General features: G+C 59.3%; 3 protein-coding genes across 10 annotated transcripts in view; 1 reads left to right on the top strand and 2 right to left on the bottom strand.

The window, feature by feature from the left end:
* Nucleotides 1-75: 75 nt before the first annotated feature.
* On the bottom strand, nucleotides 76-13,347 carry GMPPB (GDP-mannose pyrophosphorylase B). 2 transcript variants are annotated; one of them, XM_051986511.1, is made up of 10 exons: nucleotides 13,228-13,347; nucleotides 12,290-12,438; nucleotides 2,699-2,779; nucleotides 2,431-2,479; nucleotides 2,173-2,315; nucleotides 1,773-1,931; nucleotides 1,597-1,675; nucleotides 1,395-1,522; nucleotides 517-699; nucleotides 76-391 (listed from the first exon to the last, which is right to left on the bottom strand). In XM_051986511.1, the coding sequence occupies exons 2-10, from the start codon at nucleotides 12,419-12,421 to the stop codon at nucleotides 260-262; spliced, it is 1,086 nt and encodes a 361-aa protein (XP_051842471.1). In that variant the 5' UTR covers nucleotides 12,422-12,438; nucleotides 13,228-13,347; the 3' UTR covers nucleotides 76-259. The 2 variants fall into 2 exon arrangements, with proteins under 2 accessions (XP_051842471.1, XP_051842462.1); XM_051986502.1 differs by lacking the exon at nucleotides 13,228-13,347 and adding an exon at nucleotides 12,573-12,686.
* Nucleotides 2,787-10,258, top strand: LOC127554678 (uncharacterized). The gene is made up of 5 exons (XM_051986477.1): nucleotides 2,787-3,483; nucleotides 5,646-6,272; nucleotides 7,395-7,451; nucleotides 7,813-8,194; nucleotides 10,018-10,258. The coding sequence occupies exons 1-5, from the start codon at nucleotides 2,827-2,829 to the stop codon at nucleotides 10,122-10,124; spliced, it is 1,830 nt and encodes a 609-aa protein (XP_051842437.1). The 5' UTR covers nucleotides 2,787-2,826; the 3' UTR covers nucleotides 10,125-10,258.
* A 2,741-nt stretch (nucleotides 13,348-16,088) lies between the features above and the next one.
* The window catches only part of IP6K1 (inositol hexakisphosphate kinase 1), a 64,058-nt gene continuing 59,188 nt past the window's right edge, over nucleotides 16,089-20,958 (bottom strand). For all 7 annotated transcript variants that reach the window (XM_051986405.1, XM_051986427.1, XM_051986416.1 and 4 more), the window contains one exon: nucleotides 16,089-20,362. In XM_051986405.1, the coding sequence (XP_051842365.1) occupies nucleotides 19,841-20,362 (522 nt within the window). In that variant the 3' untranslated portion in view covers nucleotides 16,089-19,840. The remainder of the gene's footprint in view (nucleotides 20,363-20,958) is intronic.

The raw sequence follows: 20,958 nt of genomic DNA, 5'->3' as shown, positions 1-20,958 counted from the left end.
CAAGTGCCAAGAAAAAAGCAGGGGGAGGCTGGCTACAGAGAAACAGACTCCCGCTCCACACAGCGCACGCAATGCTTAAACAATGTAACTCCAGCTTTGTTTAAACTCTTACATTATAAACAGAGCTATTTACAGGGGCCTTCCCCTTCCTTTTGTGGTGAGGGGTTGGGGAGAGGGCACCAAGTCCCTCCCCTCGGAGGCACAGAAGCACCTGAGCTTTGCCCAGGGAAACGGGGGCTGCCGCGCTTGGCACCTCAGTTCACATGATGATTCGCGGCTCAGGCACCGACTCGCCAATGGACTTGTGGGGCAACACGCTGGCCCCGTTGAGGTAGAGCTCGTCGCCTACGATGACATCCTCTCCCAGCACAGTCACGTTCTCCATGCGTACCTGGGGGCAGGGGGAGGAAGGGGGGGAGAAGATTCAGAAAGGCGCTCCCTCCTCCTGGGCAGCCCCTGCCTCTCCCCATCCCAAGTTCTGCCGTTCCCCTGCCCCCCACAACCCCCCTGGCTCACCCACTGGCCCACTCGGGAGCTCCAGCCCACGATGCAGGAGTCGAGCCACGAGTGAGAGCGGATGTGGGCACCTCGCAGCACAGTGCACCGCTTGATGCACACGCCGTCCTCCACCACCACGTCAGGGCCCAGGCTGACATTGGGGCCGATGCTACAGTTCTGCCCGATCCTGGCACTGGGATCCTAGAATCACGCCCAGGGCCGATTTAATGGTTCCGCCCCCACAACTGCCTTCCCAGAGGCTAAAACCTACCATTAGGGATTCATTCCATTCGTTAATCCGATAAACATTTATTAAATGCTTCCTAAGTATTGTGCTCAATTTTGAGGAAACGTGATGGAAAATGAATGATCCCTGCCCTCCAGGAGTTTGTACGGTCTGCCAGGGAGAGGGGAGGGAGGGAGACATAAAACAAGCCACAGCAAGGAAAGGCAGAATTTCGAGGGGAGCCAAGGAGACAAAGTGCTGCAGGGTGGGGCCCCAGAGGAACGAATGCACTAGGCTGGCCTGGGCCAATGTCCAGTCTGGCTGGAAAACCAACCATGTGAAGAGAAAACCATATGCAATAAAGTCAGCATGATATCCTCCAGCTCCGTCATGGGAGCCTTGAATGCCGAGCTAACCAAGTTTCTGGCCACTAACAGGTCAGACTGGGCATAAATTGGGAGCATTTGAAGAGGCAGACGGGTTATCCCGGTGGTGGAGGTGATGAGGCCCTGGCACGTGGGGCTGGTACGGCAACAGAGTCGTCAGGGTGCCCCCGAGGTCAGGAATAAAACACATTCAGCCTTTCTGTACCCCAGGAGAACGAATCTGTCAAAGGCCTCTGTGAGCAGAAGGCCGGGATGCTTCCCAGGCAACGGGGATTCGCACTCACCACCAGCACGTTGCCCACAATACCGGGGCCGGAACAGAGCCGCTCAGGCTGCGTCTGCCTCAGCGACTGCAGGAAGAGGCACATCCCCGTCAGGAAGTCCTTGGGCTGCCCAATGTCCATCCAGAAGCCTAGGGGCGGGCACCAGGGTTCAGGCGGACCGGCCAGCCTCCCCAGCCCCACCGGCCCCGGCCCGCCCGCTTACCCGGGAGCTCCATGGCGTACAGCTGCCCCTCCTTGGCCATCACAGGGAAGATTTCCTTCTCGATAGACGTGGGCTGTAACTGGGGGGCGGAGGGATGCTCAGGCCTTCCCCGCGCTCCCGCACGGCCCCTCTTCCCCAGCCTGGCCCCGGCCCCGCTCCCATCCCGCCAGGCCCACCTGGATGCGCCGCAGCACGCTGGGGCTGAAGATGTACATGCCGGCGTTGATCTTGTTGGACACGAACACTTGGGGCTTCTCCACAAAGCGGTGGATGCGGCCCGTGTCCGCCTCGCTCACCACCACCCCGTACTTGGAGGGCTCCTCCACTTTGGTCACCTACCAGGGAACAGGAGGGGCAGCACTAAGCACGCTCGGAGTGTCTCGGCCCTCTGGGTGGGGGCGGGACCCGGGCAGGGGGCGAGCAGGGGCCAGCCCCGGGATGGGGGGCTGGGCACAAGTGCTGGCTGAGACCTGCTTAGGGACAGTCTGGGGCGGCCTCTAAAGGAGCAGAAGAGGACTAGCTGGCAAGGTCAAAGGTGAGGCTGGGCACCCGTCACTGGGGCAGGGGATGTCTCACCACAATGGTCCCCTCCTGCCCATGATGCCGATGGAACTGCACCATCGCGGCAAAAGGGAAGTCGCAGATGATGTCACTGTTGAGAACGAAGAAGGGGTCCGAGTTCTCTGTGAGCAGCTCCCTGGCCAGCGCCAGAGGCCCCGCTGCAGGGACACAGGGCACCAGGGGCTCAGAGTCAGCCCGCGGCCTGCCTGGCCCCCTCCCCGTGCCCTCCCTTCCCACAGGAGCCCCCTCCCCCTCAAAGCCTCTTTCACAAACCTGTTCCCAGAGGCTCCTGTTCATGGGACATGGAGATTCGAATCCCCAGCTGAAAAGCCAGAGCAGACTGGGTCAGTAGGGACTGGGGGGGAAGAGGAGGGGTCCCCTGCGTGGCCCTTCCCGGTGTGTGGCCCAGTGGGGGGGGCTCCAATGCTTACTCAATCCTTCCCTGCCCCCCTTCCTCCACCCCTCAAATACTCCCCAGACCTGGGTCCTGGGGGACTTTGAGGAGGAGGGAGCCCTCCCCCTCAGGCTGGCCTCTTCTCACCCGGAGCTCCTGTTCCTTCATTTCCTTCTCTAACATCTCAGACATGTAACTCACAGCCAGGATCACATGATTCACCCCAGCCTGCAGAAGAAAGCACCGATGTGACCCCTCCCCTCTCCTGAGGCTCCATGATAACTATGTATGAAACTAATGCTAGAACACAGCTCGGGCCCTCACCTCTCTCTGAGCCTCCTTTCAGTACAGTCTCCCAGCAGGTACCACTCAGGCCCTCACCTCTCTCTGAGACTCCTTTCAGTACAGTCTCCCAGCAGGTACCGCTCGGGCCCCTTTCAGTACAGTCTCCCAGCAGGTACCGCTCGGGCCCTCACCTCTCTCTGAGCCTCCTTTCAGTACAGTCTCCCAGCAGGTACCACTCAGGCCCTCACCTCTCTCTGAGACTCCTTTCAGTACAGTCTCCCAGCAGGTACCGCTCGGGCCCCTTTCAGTACAGTCTCCCAGCAGGTACCGCTCGGGCCCCTTTCGGTACAGTCTCCCAGCAGGTACCGCTCGGGCCCCTTTCGGTACAGTCTCCCAGCAGGTACCGCTCGGGCCCCTTTCAGTACAGTCTCCCAGCAGGTACCGCCTGGGCCCCTTTCAGTACAGTCTCCCAGCAGGTACCGCCCGGGCCCTCACCTCTCTCTGAGCCTCCTTTCAGTACAGTCTCCCAGCAGGTACCGCCCGGGCCCCTTTCAGTACAGTCTCCCAGCAGGTACCGCCTGGGCCCCTTTCAGTACAGTCTCCCAGCAGGTACCGCTCGGGCCCCTTTCGGTACAGTCTCCCAGCAGGTACCGCTCGGGCCCCTTTCGGTACAGTCTCCAGCAGGTACCGCTCGGGCCCCTTTCGGTACAGTCTCCCAGCAGGTACCGCTCGGGCCCCTTTCGGTACAGTCTCCCAGCAGGTACCGCTCGGGCCCCTTTCGGTACAGTCTCCCAGCAGGTACCGCTCGGGCCCCTTTCGGTACAGTCTCCCAGCAGGTACCGCTCGGGCCCCTTTCGGTACAGTCTCCCAGCAGGTACCGCTCGGGCCCCTTTCGGTACAGTCTCCCAGCAGTACCGCTCGGGCCCTCACCTCTCTCTGAGCCTCCTTTCAGTACAGTCTCCCAGCAGGTACCGCTCGGGCCCTCACCTCTCTCTGAGCCCCCTTTCAGTACAGTCTCCCAGCAGGTACCGCTCGGGCCCTCACCTCTCTCTGAGCCCCCTTTCAGTACAGTCTCCCAGCAGGTACCGCTCGGGCCCCTTTCAGTACAGTCTCCAGCAGGTACCGCTCGGGCCCCTTTCAGTACAGTCTCCCAGCAGGTACCGCTCGGGCCCCTTTCAGTACAGTCTCCCAGCAGGTACCGCTCGGGCCCTCACCTCTCCCGGAGCCCCCTTTCGGTACAGTCTCCCAGCAGGTACCGCTCGGGCCCCTTTCGGTACAGTCTCCCAGCAGGTACCGCTCGGGCCCCTTTCAGTACAGTCTCCCAGCAGGTACCGCCTGGGCCCCTTTCAGTACAGTCTCCCAGCAGGTACCGCCCGGGCCCTCACCTCTCTCTGAGCCTCCTTTCAGTACAGTCTCCCAGCAGGTACCGCCCGGGCCCCTTTCAGTACAGTCTCCCAGCAGGTACCGCCTGGGCCCCTTTCAGTACAGTCTCCAGCAGGTACCGCTCGGGCCCCTTTCGGTACAGTCTCCCAGCAGGTACCGCTCGGGCCCCTTTCGGTACAGTCTCCCAGCAGGTACCGCTCGGGCCCCTTTCGGTACAGTCTCCCAGCAGGTACCGCTCGGCCCCTTTCGGTACAGTCTCCCAGCAGGTACCGCTCGGGCCCCTTTCGGTACAGTCTCCAGCAGGTACCGCTCGGGCCCCTTTCGGTACAGTCTCCCAGCAGGTACCGCTCGGGCCCCTTTCGGTACAGTCTCCCAGCAGGTACCGCTCGGGCCCCTTTCGGTACAGTCTCCCAGCAGGTACCGCTCGGGCCCTCACCTCTCTCTGAGCCTCCTTTCAGTACAGTCTCCCAGCAGGTACCGCTCGGGCCCTCACCTCTCTCTGAGCCCCCTTTCAGTACAGTCTCCCAGCAGGTACCGCTCGGGCCCTCACCTCTCTCTGAGCCCCCTTTCAGTACAGTCTCCCAGCAGGTACCGCCTGGGCCCCTTTCAGTACAGTCTCCCAGCAGGTACCGCTCGGGCCCCTTTCAGTACAGTCTCCCAGCAGGTACCGCTCGGGCCCCTTTCAGTACAGTCTCCCAGCAGGTACCGCTCGGGCCCTCACCTCTCCCGGAGCCCCCTTTCAGTACAGTCTCCCAGCAGGTACCGCTCGGGCCCTCACCTCTCTCTGAGCCTCCTTTCCGTACAGTCTCCCAGCAGGTACCGCTCGGGCCCCTTTCAGTACAGTCTCCCAGCAGGTACCGCTCGGGCCCCTTTCGGTACAGTCTCCCAGCAGGTACCGCCCGGGCCCTCACCTCTCTCTGAGACTCCTTTCAGTACAGTCTCCCAGCAGGTACCGCCCGGGCCCCCTTTCAGTACAGTCTCCCAGCAGGTACCGCCCGGGCCCTCACCTCTCTCTGAGCCTCCTTTCAGTACAGTCTCCCAGCAGGTACCGCCCGGGCCCCCTTTCAGTACAGTCTCCCAGCAGGTACCGCCTGGGCCCCTTTCAGTACAGTCTCCCAGCAGGTACCGCCTGGGCCCCTTTCAGTACAGTCTCCCAGCAGGTACCGCTCGGGCCCCTTTCGGTACAGTCTCCCAGCAGGTACCGCTCGGGCCCCTTTCGGTACAGTCTCCCAGCAGGTACCGCTCGGGCCCCTTTCGGTACAGTCTCCCAGCAGGTACCGCTCGGGCCCCTTTCGGTACAGTCTCCCAGCAGGTACCGCTCGGGCCCCTTTCGGTACAGTCTCCCAGCAGGTACCGCCCGGGCCCCTTTCGGTACAGTCTCCCAGCAGGTACCGCCCGGGCCCCTTTCGGTACAGTCTCCCAGCAGGTACCGCCCGGGCCCTCACCTCTCTCTGAGCCTCCTTTCAGTACAGTCTCCCAGCAGGTACCGCTCGGGCCCTCACCTCTCTCTGAGCCTCCTTTCAGTACAGTCTCCCAGCAGGTACCGCTCGGGCCCTCACCTCTCTCTGAGCCTCCTTTCGGTACAGTCTCCCAGCAGGTACCGCTCGGGCCCCTTTCAGTACAGTCTTCCAGCAGGTACCGCTCGGGCCCCTTTCGGTACAGTCTCCCAGCAGGTACCGCCCGGGCCCTTTTCAGTACAGTCTTCCAGCAGGTACCGCTCGGGCCCCTTTCGGTACAGTCTCCCAGCAGGTACCGCCCGGGCCCCTTTCAGTACAGTCTCCCAGCAGGTACCGCTCGGGCCCCTTTCAGTACAGTCTCCCAGCAGGTACCGCTCGGGCCCTCACCTCTCTCTGAGCCTCCTTTCAGTACAGTCTCCCAGCAGGTACCGCTCGGGCCCTCACCTCTCTCTGAGCCCCCTTTCAGTACAGTCTCCCAGCAGGTACCGCTCGGGCCCTCACCTCTCTCTGAGCCCCCTTTCAGTACAGTCTCCCAGCAGGTACCGCTCGGGCCCTCACCTCTCTCTGAGCCCCCTTTCAGTACAGTCTCCCAGCAGGTACCGCCCGGGCCCTCACCTCTCTCTGAGACTCCTTTCAGTACAGTCTCCCAGCAGGTACCGCCTGGGCCCCTTTCGGTACAGTCTCCCAGCAGGTACCGCTCGGGCCCCTTTCGGTACAGTCTCCCAGCAGGTACCGCCCGGGCCCCTTTCAGTACAGTCTCCCAGCAGGTACCACCCGGGCCCCTTTCAGTACAGTCTCCCAGCAGGTACCGCCCGGGCCCTCACCTCTCTCTGAGACTCCTTTCAGTACAGTCTCCCAGCAGGTACCGCCCGGGCCCCCTTTCAGTACAGTCTCCCAGCAGGTACCGCCCGGGCCCCTTTCAGTACAGTCTCCCAGCAGGTACCGCCCGGGCCCTCACCTCTCTCTGAGACTCCTTTCAGTACAGTCTCCCAGCAGGTACCGCCCGGGCCCCCTTTCAGTACAGTCTCCCAGCAGGTACCGCTCGGGCCCCTTTCGGTACAGTCTCCCAGCAGGTACCGCTCGGGCCCCTTTCGGTACAGTCTCCCAGCAGGTACCGCTCGGGCCCCTTTCGGTACAGTCTCCCAGCAGGTACCGCCCGGGCCCCTTTCGGTACAGTCTCCCAGCAGGTACCGCCCGGGCCCCTTTCGGTACAGTCTCCCAGCAGGTACCGCCCGGGCCCTCACCTCTCTCTGAGCCTCCTTTCAGTACAGTCTCCCAGCAGGTACCGCTCGGGCCCTCACCTCTCTCTGAGCCTCCTTTCAGTACAGTCTCCCAGCAGGTACCGCTCGGGCCCCTTTCAGTACAGTCTCCCAGCAGGTACCGCCCGGGCCCTTTTCAGTACAGTCTTCCAGCAGGTACCGCCCGGGCCCCTTTCAGTACAGTCTCCCAGCAGGTACCGCTCGGGCCCCTTTCGGTACAGTCTCCCAGCAGGTACCGCTCGGGCCCTCACCTCTCCCGGGCCTCCTTTCAGTACAGTCTCCCAGCAGGTACCGCTCGGGCCCTCACCTCTCTCTGAGCCTCCTTTCAGTACAGTCTCCCAGCAGGTACCGCTCGGGCCCTCACCTCTCTCTGAGCCTCCTTTCAGTACAGTCTCCCAGCAGGTACCGCTCGGGCCCTCACCTCTCTCTGAGCCTCCTTTCAGTACAGTCTCCCAGCAGGTACCGCTCGGGCCCTCACCTCTCTCTGAGCCCCCTTTCAGTACAGTCTCCCAGCAGGTACCGCCTGGGCCCCTTTCAGTACAGTCTCCCAGCAGGTACCGCCCGGGCCCCCTTTCAGTACAGTCTCCCAGCAGGTACCGCCCGGGCCCCCTTTCAGTACAGTCTCCCAGCAGGTACCGCCCGGCCCTCACCTCTCTCTGAGACTCCTTTCAGTACAGTCTCCCAGCAGGTACCGCCCGGGCCCCTTTCAGTACAGTCTCCCAGCAGGTACCGCCCGGGCCCCTTTCAGTACAGTCTCCAGCAGGTACCGCTCGGGCCCTCACCTCTCTCTGAGCCTCCTTTCAGTACAGTCTCCCAGCAGGTACCGCTCGGGCCCTCACCTCTCTCTGAGCCTCCTTTCAGTACAGTCTCCCAGCAGGTACCGCTCGGGCCCTCACCTCTCTCTGAGCCCCCTTTCAGTACAGTCTCCCAGCAGGTACCGCCTGGGCCCCTTTCAGTACAGTCTCCCAGCAGGTACCGCCCGGGCCCCCTTTCAGTACAGTCTCCCAGCAGGTACCGCCCGGGCCCCCTTTCAGTACAGTCTCCCAGCAGGTACCGCCCGGGCCCTCACCTCTCTCTGAGACTCCTTTCAGTACAGTCTCCCAGCAGGTACCGCTCGGGCCCCTTTCGGTACAGTCTCCCAGCAGGTACCGCTCGGGCCCCTTTCGGTACAGTCTCCCAGCAGGTACCGCTCGGGCCCCTTTCAGTACAGTCTCCCAGCAGGTACCGCCTGGGCCCCTTTCAGTACAGTCTCCCAGCAGGTACCGCCCGGCCCTCACCTCTCTCTGAGACTCCTTTCAGTACAGTCTCCCAGCAGGTACCGCCCGGGCCCCTTTCAGTACAGTCTCCAGCAGGTACCGCCCGGGCCCCTTTCGGTACAGTCTCCCAGCAGGTACCGCCCGGGCCCTCACCTCTCTCTGAGACTCCTTTCAGTACAGTCTCCCAGCAGGTACCGCCCGGGCCCCTTTCAGTACAGTCTCCCAGCAGGTACCGCCGGGCCCTCACCTCTCTCTGAGACTCCTTTCAGTACAGTCTCCCAGCAGGTACCGCCCGGGCCCCTTTCGGTACAGTCTCCCAGCAGGTACCGCTCGGGCCCCCTTTCGGTACAGTCTCCCAGCAGGTACCGCTCGGGCCCCCTTTCGGTACAGTCTCCCAGCAGGTACCGCCCGGGCCCCTTTCGGTACAGTCTCCCAGCAGGTACCGCCCGGGCCCCTTTCGGTACAGTCTCCCAGCAGGTACCGCTCGGGCCCTCACCTCTCTCTGAGCCTCCTTTCAGTACAGTCTCCCAGCAGGTACCGCTCGGGCCCTCACCTCTCTCTGAGCCTCCTTTCAGTACAGTCTCCCAGCAGGTACCGCTCGGGCCCTCACCTCTCTCTGAGCCTCCTTTCGGTACAGTCTCCCAGCAGGTACCGCTCGGGCCCCTTTCAGTACAGTCTTCCAGCAGGTACCGCTCGGGCCCCTTTCGGTACAGTCTCCCAGCAGGTACCGCCCGGGCCCTTTTCAGTACAGTCTTCCAGCAGGTACCGCTCGGGCCCCTTTCGGTACAGTCTCCCAGCAGGTACCGCCCGGGCCCCTTTCAGTACAGTCTCCCAGCAGGTACCGCTCGGGCCCCTTTCGGTACAGTCTCCCAGCAGGTACCGCTCGGGCCCTCACCTCTCCCGGGCCTCCTTTCAGTACAGTCTCCCAGCAGGTACCGCTCGGGCCCTCACCTCTCTCTGAGCCTCCTTTCAGTACAGTCTCCCAGCAGGTACCGCTCGGGCCCTCACCTCTCTCTGAGCCTCCTTTCAGTACAGTCTCCCAGCAGGTACCGCTCGGGCCCTCACCTCTCTCTGAGCCTCCTTTCAGTACAGTCTCCCAGCAGGTACCGCTCGGGCCCTCACCTCTCTCTGAGCCTCCTTTCAGTACAGTCTCCCAGCAGGTACCGCTCGGGCCCTCACCTCTCTCTGAGCCTCCTTTCAGTACAGTCTCCCAGCAGGTACCGCTCGGGCCCTCACCTCTCTCTGAGCCTCCTTTCAGTACAGTCTCCCAGCAGGTACCGCTCGGGCCCTCACCTCTCTCTGAGCCCCCTTTCAGTACAGTCTCCAGCAGGTACCGCTCGGGCCCTCACCTCTCTCTGAGCCTCCTTTCAGTACAGTCTCCCAGCAGGTACCGCTCGGGCCCTCACCTCTCTCTGAGCCCCCTTTCAGTACAGTCTCCCAGCAGGTACCGCTCGGGCCCTCACCTCTCTCTGAGCCCCCTTTCAGTACAGTCTCCCAGCAGGTACCGCTCGGGCCCTCACCTCTCTCTGAGCCCCCTTTCAGTACAGTCTCCCAGCAGGTACCGCCCGGGCCCTCACCTCTCTCTGAGACTCCTTTCAGTACAGTCTCCCAGCAGGTACCGCCTGGGCCCCTTTCGGTACAGTCTCCCAGCAGGTACCGCTCGGGCCCCTTTCGGTACAGTCTCCCAGCAGGTACCGCCCGGGCCCCCTTTCAGTACAGTCTCCCAGCAGGTACCGCCCGGGCCCCCTTTCAGTACAGTCTCCCAGCAGGTACCGCCCGGGCCCTCACCTCTCTCTGAGACTCCTTTCAGTACAGTCTCCCAGCAGGTACCGCCCGGGCCCCCTTTCAGTACAGTCTCCCAGCAGGTACCGCCCGGGCCCCCTTTCAGTACAGTCTCCCAGCAGGTACCGCCCGGGCCCTCACCTCTCTCTGAGACTCCTTTCAGTACAGTCTCCCAGCAGGTACCGCCCGGGCCCCCTTTCAGTACAGTCTCCCAGCAGGTACCGCTCGGGCCCCTTTCGGTACAGTCTCCCAGCAGGTACCGCTCGGGCCCCTTTCGGTACAGTCTCCCAGCAGGTACCGCTCGGGCCCCCTTTCGGTACAGTCTCCCAGCAGGTACCGCTCGGGCCCCCTTTCGGTACAGTCTCCCAGCAGGTACCGCCGGGCCCCCTTTCGGTACAGTCTCCCAGCAGGTACCGCCCGGGCCCTCACCTCTCTCTGAGCCTCCTTTCAGTACAGTCTCCCAGCAGGTACCGCCCGGGCCCTCACCTCTCTCTGAGCCTCCTTTCAGTACAGTCTCCCAGCAGGTACCGCTCGGGCCCCCTTTCAGTACAGTCTCCCAGCAGGTACCGCCCGGGCCCTTTTCAGTACAGTCTTCCAGCAGGTACCGCCCGGGCCCCTTTCAGTACAGTCTCCCAGCAGGTACCGCTCGGCCCCTTTCGGTACAGTCTCCCAGCAGGTACCGCTCGGGCCCTCACCTCTCCGGGCCTCCTTTCAGTACAGTCTCCCAGCAGGTACCGCTCGGGCCCTCACCTCTCTCTGAGCCTCCTTTCAGTACAGTCTCCCAGCAGGTACCGCTCGGGCCCTCACCTCTCTCTGAGCCTCCTTTCAGTACAGTCTCCCAGCAGGTACCGCTCGGGCCCTCACCTCTCTCTGAGCCCCCTTTCAGTACAGTCTCCCAGCAGGTACCGCCTGGGCCCCTTTCAGTACAGTCTCCCAGCAGGTACCGCCCGGGCCCCCTTTCAGTACAGTCTCCCAGCAGGTACCGCCCGGGCCCCTTTCAGTACAGTCTCCCAGCAGGTACCGCCCGGGCCCTCACCTCTCTCTGAGACTCCTTTCAGTACAGTCTCCCAGCAGGTACCGCCCGGGCCCCCTTTCAGTACAGTCTCCCAGCAGGTACCGCTCGGGCCCTCACCTCTCTCTGAGACTCCTTTCAGTACAGTCTCCAGCAGGTACCGCTCGGGCCCCTTTCGGTACAGTCTCCCAGCAGGTACCGCTCGGGCCCCCTTTCAGTACAGTCTCCCAGCAGGTACCGCCCGGGCCCCCTTTCAGTACAGTCTCCCAGCAGGTACCGCTCGGCCCTCACCTCTCTCTGAGCCTCCTTTCAGTACAGTCTCCCAGCAGGTACCGCTCGGGCCCTCACCTCTCTCTGAGCCTCCTTTCAGTACAGTCTCCCAGCAGGTACCGCTCGGGCCCTCACCTCTCTCTGAGCCCCCTTTCAGTACAGTCTCCCAGCAGGTACCGCCTGGGCCCCTTTTCAGTACAGTCTCCAGCAGGTACCGCCCGGGCCCCTTTCAGTACAGTCTCCCAGCAGGTACCACCCGGGCCCCTTTCAGTACAGTCTCCCAGCAGGTACCGCCCGGGCCCTCACCTCTCTCTGAGACTCCTTTCAGTACAGTCTCCCAGCAGGTACCGCTCGGGCCCCTTTCGGTACAGTCTCCCAGCAGGTACCGCTCGGGCCCCCTTTCGGTACAGTCTCCCAGCAGGTACCGCTCGGGCCCCTTTCAGTACAGTCTCCCAGCAGGTACCGCCTGGGCCCCTTTCAGTACAGTCTCCCAGCAGGTACCGCCTGGGCCCTCACCTCTCTCTGAGACTCCTTTCAGTACAGTCTCCCAGCAGGTACCGCCCAGGCCCCCTTTCAGTACAGTCTCCCAGCAGGTACCGCCCGGGCCCTCACCTCTCTCTGAGACTCCTTTCAGTACAGTCTCCCAGCAGGTACCGCTCGGGCCCCTTTCGGTACAGTCTCCCAGCAGGTACCGCCCGGGCCCCCTTTCAGTACAGTCTCCCAGCAGGTACCGCCCGGGCCCCCTTTCAGTATAGTCTCCCAGCAGGTACCGCCCGGGCCCTCACCTCTCTCTGAGCCCCCTTTCAGTACAGTCTCCCAGCAGGTACCGCCCGGGCCCTCACCTCTCTCTGAGCCTCCTTTCAGTACAGTCTCCCAGCAGGTACCGCCTGGGCCCCTTTCAGTACAGTCTCCCAGCAGGTACCGCCCGGGCCCTCACTCTCCCGGGCCTCCTTTCAGTACTAACACCCGGTAAGTACGGCTCAAGCCCTCACCTCCATCTGGCCCCCTTTCCTACAATGACCCCGCGACCTCACCTTCTTGACCAGCGCCTCCACTTGGTGCAGCAGAATGGGCTTGTTGCAGAAATCCACCAGCGGCTTGGGCGTGCTCAGGGTCAGCGGCCGCAGCCTCGTGCCGTAGCCGCCCACCAGGATCAGCGCCTTCATCGCGCCCGTGCAGTGCCCTGGTAAGAGGGAGAGCTGGCTCAGCGGGCGCCGCCCCGGGCCCAGCGCCCGGCCCCCAGTCCCCGGAGCTGGCCCGGTCCGAGCTGTTCGCCCCCCGCCCCCGCAGGCTCTGGGCCACTCGCTCCCTTCTCACCGGCCGCGGATCCGGCTCCGCCCCACAGCCGCCCTCTCCGGTCCGAGGCCTCCCCCGGCCTGAGACAGGCCGCAGGCGGCCGCGCAGTGCAGGGGGAGGGGCCGGGCGCCGAGGCCCGCCCATGGCCGGGCAGCTCTCTGCCAATCGTCGGACGCCTACGTGGCACGGCAGCGACGGTATGGCGTCGCCGTGCCGCACCCCTCCGAGCGCAACCAATCATAACCCAAGCGCCCGAGGCGCCATGGCGACGGTGGAAGGGACAGGCGGGTCAGTTACCCATTGGCAGATCTGAAGACGGCAGCGACGGCAGGGGCGGGGCTGCAGCTTTCCGGGAGCGCTCGCGTGGCTCCTAGGCTGGCGGCCCTCCCTTCCCTCCCCTCCCCCCCTCCCACCCAGGCCTATGAAATGGGGTGAACTCGACGTCCGGGCACTCCGGGCGGTTACAGTTCCAGTCACGTGGCCTCAGTCACAAGCCCTTCGGCTTGCCTGGGGCTTGGTTTCCTCATCTGTAAAAGCCAGGGAGGTGGTGGTGCGGTCGTGTCCGACTCCTCGCGCCCCTTTGGGGAGTTTTCTAGGCAGAGCTACTGGAGCCACTTCCTTCTCCAGCACACTTTACAGATGAGAAAACTTAAGGGAGCTGCCTGGGGCCACCCACCTCTCAAGTGTCCGCGGTAGAATTTGAACTCAGGCCTTCCCGACTTCTCCGCGACGCTCTATTCGCTGCGCCACCTAGCGCCCAAACGAAGAAAGACTCTAGGACAAAGTTCCATCCTTATGTCTTCCCCGGCCCGTTTCCTAATCCAGAAAACGTGGAGGAAACTTAGCCTGGGCTGATCTCGACCTTTCCTTCCGGCCTTAGGCTCCCCGCCCAGAGCCGCGCCCGGCAATTCACGGGAAAGGTCGAGACCTTCAGCCAAGAGCTCCGGCTCCCGCCCTCTTCCCCATCGGCCTTCCCTGGGGTGTATATCTGCCCCGCGGCAAACCTTCCCCCGTCCCAGCGAGGCCGTTACCCCCATCTCCTCCAGCACTTGCAGCCCCCGCGTCTCCTCGTTCAAATCCTCCCACTGATCCTTACCTCTGCCCAGGAGATAGCCGAGAGCTGGCGATGGAAAGCGAAAGAGAGAGAGGGGCGGGGGAGGGGCGGCCCGGCTCAATGCCACCCGGGACTTGTCCAGGCGGTTCCTGGTACGGGAAAGACCACTGGGCTCCAGTGCCGCACGGCCCCCCTTGTATCCCCAGGAGTCCCAAGCAGATTGTGTTTAGCCCTCACTCCTGCCATGTGTGCGCGGGCATCTCCCAAACCGAGGCTCAGGGATGGCAGGGTGCCCATTGCACTAGGAATTGGGGAGGAAAGGAGCAAGCCCCTTTGGCTACTGGAGGTGGTTCTTGGGGCGGCCTAGTACCAAGTCTGAACCGCACCCCAGAGACAACCAGGGCTCCTTGAAGCAGAGGAGGGCTTGGATGAGAAACTGAGATAGTTAGAAAGGAAATCTCCCGGGGGAGGTCACTTAGGGTTCCCAGGGCCCTAGCTATGCAGCAGTCCCGCCTGGGGCCTGGAGGAGAGGAAAAGACTAAAAGGGACCAGCCTTTAAAAACCAAGATTTGGGCAGCAATGTTCTTCAATATTTAGACCACTTAAAATACTTGGACACAAAACGTTTATAAACCCAGATTATCTAAATAACTGAAATATTTAATCCTTATTATCCATAGGTAGGTAGGCAAAGCCAATGTGATTTTTTAAATGACTATTTTGCCCATGTTATAAGTGTGAGCCCAACTCAATCACTGGAAAATTATTCTGCAAGGAACATCTGAGGAACAAAAGGTGGGGAACTTCAGGGGGAAAAGATGTTAAAAGCAGTAGATCCAGTAGCACCAGACTTTCAACTATAAGGTGAGAGGATTGTTGAAGTATAAAAAGTTAATTTCAATTCTAAAAATTTTTTCTTGTATAAATAAAACCTATTCAGCCAAGAACAAGTAATACAGAAAATTGGGGGGAAACTTTCATGGACAGATCTTTGATAGGATGTGATTGTGTAGGAATAGTGCTGTGATATAGGAAATGAGCTGGTTGTGAGAAAACATGGACTCAGGAAGGTGCTATCCCTGGAAGCAGCATAGTGTGGTCTTACATATAAATATATAGATATGTATATGTATGTATATATACCCATGATTAAATGTAGCGCTCTTTAGGGGGAGAAAGGGTAGGTGGAGGAAAAAAAGTAAAAAGTGCACAGGAGAGAAAAGCACAGCTTTGAAGATGTGTACCATATAGGTTTTTCCTGAAATAGTTTTATATTGAATCCCTCTTATGGTCTGCTGTGTACAAGGCAAGTTTCTTTTCTCCCCCAAAAAACAAAATTAGGGCCTCTGAGATAGTGTCTCCCTTGAGAGGCTAGCTGAGGGCTTTTGGGCAGAGGAGGTACTAGAGCTCTCTCAAAGTTTGCTAAGGTGACTTGGTGAGTGTCCCTGGGCTCCGGGAGACTTGTTTCTTCTTTGAGGTAGTTTGGCTTGGGCCCCTCTGGAGCCGCTTGTTGGGGGCCCTTAGTTATGGCATCTCCAGTTCAGGGGCAGTGCCCACTCTCACCTTTCACCTCAGACTTTTAAGGCCTCACCCAAACAAAGGGGACAGGATTCAGAAAGGCCCCGGTTCTCCCTCTCTTCAGGTCTCACTAGATGGAAGTTGCTGTAGCAGAATAAGCTCATCCTTCTGGGGCACAAAGCTCCTGAGCCTGGGAGTTTCCCTGTAGCCCTTTCTCCCCACAATAATCTGGTATCAGGTCACTTCTTTCCTGGGGGAGGGCCCTCAATCTCTCTCCCCATCCCCCAGGAGGGAGACCAGGGCCACCAACTCATGACTGCTGGGTACAGAAAATGTGCCTCAGGCAGCCAGCATCACGACTCTGCTGGATCACGGCTCCCAGAGCAGACAGACCTTTTGGGGCCTCTCTGGGCTCCTTCAAACTCACCCCGCACCATCTCTTTCCTGTGGGTCCCTGCCTCGCACTGAAAAGCCCCCACCTTCTGCTCTCCTCCTCAGTGTCGGGGTAACAGTGACACTACCACACAGTCAACTCCAAGTTTTAAATATCAAGCTCCGATACCTGACCCTTCAAAACCCATCCTTCCCAGGGCCTCTCTGCTACAGCTGACCTTTGTTTCCGGAGCTGCCCAGCCTCTGCTCCCAAACCACTTTCCCTCATCCAAGTGCAGGTTCCCGGTCAGGACACAACTGGCTTCAGGGCTGTGGCCCAGGCAGGAATGAATGTGAGGAGTGAAGGAGAAACAAGTCTCTTCTTCCACGTCACCTCGCTTTGCCCTGCTGATGCACCCACATGATGACCTTAATTTTCCTGTCACTTCCCCTCAAGACTGAGAGCTGAGAGATTCATTTCTCCAGAACAGGACGGGAATGGCTCAATCTGAAGGAAGGTCTGAGCAGGTCAATATGGGTCTCTCCCTCCATGCGTCTTCTCCGAGGAATGTCTTAAACCACACAGACTGCACTTGTATGTTTCTAGGTGACTTTATTTTTATATACATGACTTTTAGACAGAAGGCAAGGGAACAGTGCGGGGTGAATACAGACACTGTTACAATCATGCCCCTAAACAAGTTCCAAAGAAAACTAAAGATATGCAGAAAAATGCCAGAAGACAAATGTAATAATAATGCTACTATGCAGGAGACTGGACAAGAAGAGAGTTTTTTCCTAAGCCAGCAGAGCTGACGTGGCTGATTGTCCTTATCCTTCCAGGAAGAGCGGTGGGAGATGGGATCTCGCCAACTTCCCCATGAGCAAAGCGAGCAGTGTTCCTCTCATGGAAATACAAATCGATCCCAATGTCCCCATGTGGCAAACAAAGCAATCTTCTAGGTTCTGGGGGAGCCCCGGCCCTCCCTGGTCCATTCCCATTTCACAGACCTGCTGGAGGCCTGACATCAAAAGCCCTGTCTTCCATTTCTTGCAAGTGGCTAGTGCTTACTCATTGGCCCCCCGTAAATACTGTACAGAGATTTCAAACAAAAGCACCCGTGTGCGCTAGACTCCCTTTGCCATCCCCCTCTTTGGTCCAGTGCTGGGATCACACAGCCCCTCCCCCCAAGTTGGCCACGAGATGCAGGCCACGGGCTGGGATGGACGGGCGGGAAGAAGGATGGCAGAGTATCCACTGCCCAGTGCTCCCGGGGGTGTCCCTTGTCTTTAATGATGCCCTCCCCTCCCCCCCCCCCCCCCCCCCGTTTTGGATGAAGGTCTTGGTATGCTCTCTAAATCTGAAAGGTGGCTTTCACTGTCATTTCCCAGGGAGGCAAAAAACCCCTCGCCACCCTGTGGGACTGGGCGTGGGCTTGCCCCGTTGTTCCCTTGCTCTAAGGCCACTCTCACATGTTGCTGCCGTCCCCCCGGCAGGGCCCAGCCCAGGAGCACCCGGGCCCAGGAATACTGAGTTAGGAGGCCCAGCCTGTTCCTCCTCAGCAAGGGGCAGCCGGGCTCACGACAAGGAACATCATCCCAAGGTCCCAGAAACACTGATTGCTGCAGCCGGGGCCTGACCCGGCTGGAAAGCTAAAGCAGGCACGCTGCACGATCTCCCAGACATCTGTCTTCTCTGCATAGCACTGGGAATGAACACTGTCTGCTCTTAAAAGGCACCTGTCTCCCATGGCAGAGGCCACAGCAGAGCCAAGGGAGAAGTGGGATGTCACCAGAAGGCCCTGGGGTTGCCCCCGGGGATCACTGGGCTAACCAGTCAGTGGCGTTTTAACTTCAAAATCCCTTCTGGTGGAGGGCTCTCCAGAGGCCCAGATCTAGAGGCCAGCCTACCTCTGAGGGAAACTCTCAAAGCTCCAGGACCAAACGTAAGATGGAGTGCCTGGATGTCTAAAAAGAAAGAGACCATATCCCTCACGGTCTCATCTAGAGATGGCTCAGCTTCCTTTCCACGCTGAAGCCAAGATAGACATAAGGTAACAATGATACATGCTGAGTTCCCTACAGGAAAATGAGGTTAAAGATATCATACACACAACGCTCTCTCGTGCACAAGCATGCTTCTGAGTCCCTCTGGAGCCTAGGAGCCCGGAACAGGTTGTCCTCAGTGAGCTGTCCAGACTGGCAGTATCAGTGAAGCCTCTGGGAAACTCTCGGTATCTAGGTTGGCAAGAAGTCCCAATGTGGTGGATCACCGCCCAAGACTACTCTCAGTGCTTCAGATCTGTAAGCCAGGCATGGCCGCCAGCCTCGGGCGACCTGTTCTGATCCTTTGACCCGGAGAGAAGCAAGGGCTGGGCCAAGAGTCCAAAGTTCTTTCTGAGCTGAGAAAACTTAGCCTTCAGCTTTGGCTTCGCTTTCACTCCAGCTGCCTCCCTTGGTTATGCTAACCATTGTGCACTGAGATTGTTCAACAGGAAGAGCCCATCTTGTGGTACTTCCTACAACTTAATCCACTTCCTCCAGAAACTTCAGCATCTTATAGAGAGTCCAACTCCAAGGGAAGAACCCAATTAGTAGTTGCTTGAGAAGGGAGTACACAAAGGGGTGAATCTCAGTGGGGAAAACAAAGGCAGCCACCCTCATCACTGCATAGGGCAGCCCATAGCTTGGGACAAACCTAAGAGCTGGCCCTGGTGGAAATAAAGGAATCCTGAAATATCACTCAACACTCTCCCTTTTAAACTTCAAATTCAGGGGCACCAAAGAAGCCAGAACCCACTGGGGGCTCATTTCCAAGGCTTGCACTTCTTGCTTCTATGTCCTGGTTTTATTAAGCAAGTCCTGCAGCTCCTGACCAAGCCACTCTTGAAACAGGAGGTGCAGATCATGTGACACCTTAGAGTTCTATAGGATCTGGGGCTCCTGGGAAAAAGCAGCAAGAAGCAATATGGCAGCCAAGCTGGAGATCTTAAGAGCTAATCAATTTAAGTGCCTTCTTTCCCTGTCCTAAAACAAGTCTCCAGCTCCCATCTAAGTTGATGGCCAGAAGCAGCCCTGGTCATGATCCATCATTCCAGCCCTTCCCCACCCACTGCCCAGTGCCCAAAAAATGATCTGCTGAGAGTGAGGGGGAGTGAGGAAAGGGGGAGAGAATAGGATTAATAGGATTAAAATTCACTTTCCTAGGTTTGTGAAGGAAACACTTCTCATGCTGCAAGAGTTTGGATGCATGCAGCCAGGTGGTAGGAAGTGGAGTGGGGTTCACAGGGATACCAAGGAGGGCCAGAGGAAGCCAAATACTTGCTGAGGCTGGTCTTTGCTCCTGTGTCCCATGCACACCTGGATTCTTTTAACTACTGGTCCAACTTCACAAACCTGCTATCTTCCCCATCCCATCTTCAAATGGCTTAGTTCAGTCTCTTGCAGCTCAATTTTAAAAGGCAAGAAACAACAGCAGTAAGCAGCAGCAAGTAGCTAGGGAGGTGGGGGAGTGGGGGGAGGGAGGAGTGTGGTTCCAAGGCTCTCTCTTCAGGCAACCTGGTTCACCAGAGAAGTCTGACTGGCTGTTCTTCCCCCCCCATCCCTGCTAGGGGATGCTGAAAAAAAAACACGCATGCACACACTCTCTCATACACACAATCTCACTCATTCACACACTTTCTCTCTCTCACTCTCTTTCTCTTAGTCATTCCTCTTCTCCTCAGACCTAAAAGACACCTCACACCAGACTGTTTGCTACCCAGAGTCCCACTTGCTTGTCCCCACTTGCTACAGGTGGGTCTGGTGCCCCCAGAGCCTCTCTCAGGAATAAGTGACATGCAAGAGCCCGGGGGCTTGCGTGCCCGACTGAAAAGCCTGCCCTTCAGTCAGGCACCTGAACTGTGGCTCCCGCTGGAGGCTTCGAGTGAGCCGATCAAGGGGTCGGTGGATTCGGAAAAGTTTGTGGTCCCTGGCCCCTGCCCAGAGCCTCCTTTTGGCCACAAACCAGGCACGCGCTTGCGGACGCACAAGGCCAGAGCAGCTGAGTCTCACCGAGGCCCAGACATCCGCAGATCCTCTTCCTAAGCCAGCCTGGACAAGGTGATAAAGTGGCTGAGCACAGCTGCTGCTTTCTCCTCTCTCTCCTTCACTTTTATATATATGTATTCCGGGCTACAGCTAAAATCATTCCTTTCTGTTTACACCAAAGAGAAATAGAACCCTTGAAAACCAAAGTCTGTCTCGTCCGCCCTATGTGGTGAGTTCAGAGTGGATGGTCCCTGCCTGTGGGTGGAGAGGGGAGGGCTCTGGGGAGTTGACTGACGCGGGGGCCCAGCGTAGGACACTACTGGTTTTCCTCGCGCATCTGCTCCATGATGGTGATGAGGCTGTCGAGCCCGAACATGTAGCCCTTGTCGGGCCCGTCGTGCACAGTGGGGTCATCCCGAAAGCCCTTGAACGTGCTGTGGGCAAAGTCAATCATGCGGACGTCCACCTTGGGGGTGGCTGAGGAGGACATCTCGGGGCTGGTGCTGGGGCCGGTGCCGTCGGGCGTCATCTCAGGGAGCCCCAAGTCCACGTTCTTCGAGCGCGCATCTGCCCGGCGGTCTAGGAACATCTCTGCCCTGCACTCCTTCCCATCGTAAATGATAAGGAGTGAGCTGGAGTAAAAGCGGTAAGAGGCCTGCCTCTCCAGCACAGACTTCAAACCCCGAAGTTTGCTCAAGATGGGCTCAAAAAGATCTCTCCGGAGGTCCAGGCCGTTGTGGAGATACTGATAGAGAGCATTGCGGAAGCCTTCGATCGAGAGCCCACGACCATAATATTTATTCCTGCACAAATAATGCCCCGTATCCAGCTGAAAAACCTGAAAGATCAGGAGACAGAGTTAATGCGCCGTGAACAATGGTATCTGTGGTCTCCTGCCGTGGTCTGATAACAGACCAGGGTTTTAATGGATATTGTCATCCATTAAGGACATGGTAGGTCCACTTCACATGGGAAATGATGCTAGAGTCTATTCCCAAGGCTGAGGGTCGGTGCCTCCCTCCTTTCTTCCCCACATGCTACACCCCTCCATTAGGAGGAGGCTAAGCTGTAGCAGGGAACCCACCGAGACCTCCCTCCAGAGTTGATTTCTGGGAACCAGAAGCAGGATCCTGAGGCTACAGGAAACACCCCTTGGCTGAGCTCTGGGCTCCAGAGAAGACCCCAACTGCCATGGTCCCTGTGAGCCTCAAGGAGCCCTTGTCGAGATACTCAGATCTTAGGCTGAAAAGCAAGAACATGAAGGCTTAACGGCTCACCTTCTGCAGGCATAAATAGGGCAGGAAACGGTCAGGGAGCACCCTGTGGTGGAAATTCCCTCGCAGAGATGACTCTGTGACCGTCACACTCCTGAAGGCCTGGCCTGCACAGGACCCAAAGTGGGAAGGGGCAGGTTGAAGGCGGCTCCGGGGTACC

Source organism: Antechinus flavipes, chromosome 1 (genome assembly GCF_016432865.1).
Source record: "Antechinus flavipes isolate AdamAnt ecotype Samford, QLD, Australia chromosome 1, AdamAnt_v2, whole genome shotgun sequence".
NCBI lineage: Eukaryota > Metazoa > Chordata > Mammalia > Dasyuromorphia > Dasyuridae > Antechinus > Antechinus flavipes.
The sequence above is the reverse complement of the archived record's forward strand: the minus strand, read 5'-3'. Positions and strand labels throughout refer to the sequence as shown.

Bases quoted from the DNA above. Each gene is read 5' to 3' on its own strand.
- LOC127554678 (XM_051986477.1), top strand. From the start codon at position 2,827: ATGATAACTATGTATGAAACTAATGCTAGAACACAGCTCGGGCCCTCA. The intron at 3,484-5,645 runs GTACCGCTCGGG...GTCTCCCAGCAG, and splicing joins TCGGTACAGTCTCCCAGCAG to GTACCGCCCGGGCCCTCACC. The intron at 8,195-10,017 runs GTACCGCCCGGC...GTCTCCCAGCAG, and splicing joins TCAGTACAGTCTCCCAGCAG to GTACCGCCCGGGCCCCCTTT.
- GMPPB (XM_051986511.1), bottom strand. From the start codon at position 12,421: ATGAAGGCGCTGATCCTGGTGGGCGGCTACGGCACGAGGCTGCGGCCG. The intron at 2,780-12,289 runs GTGAGGTCGCGG...TTTCTTCTGCAG, and splicing joins TGGAGGCGCTGGTCAAGAAG to GCTGGGGTGAATCATGTGAT. The intron at 700-1,394 runs GTGAGTGCGAAT...GCGTGATTCTAG, and splicing joins TTGTGGGCAACGTGCTGGTG to GATCCCAGTGCCAGGATCGG.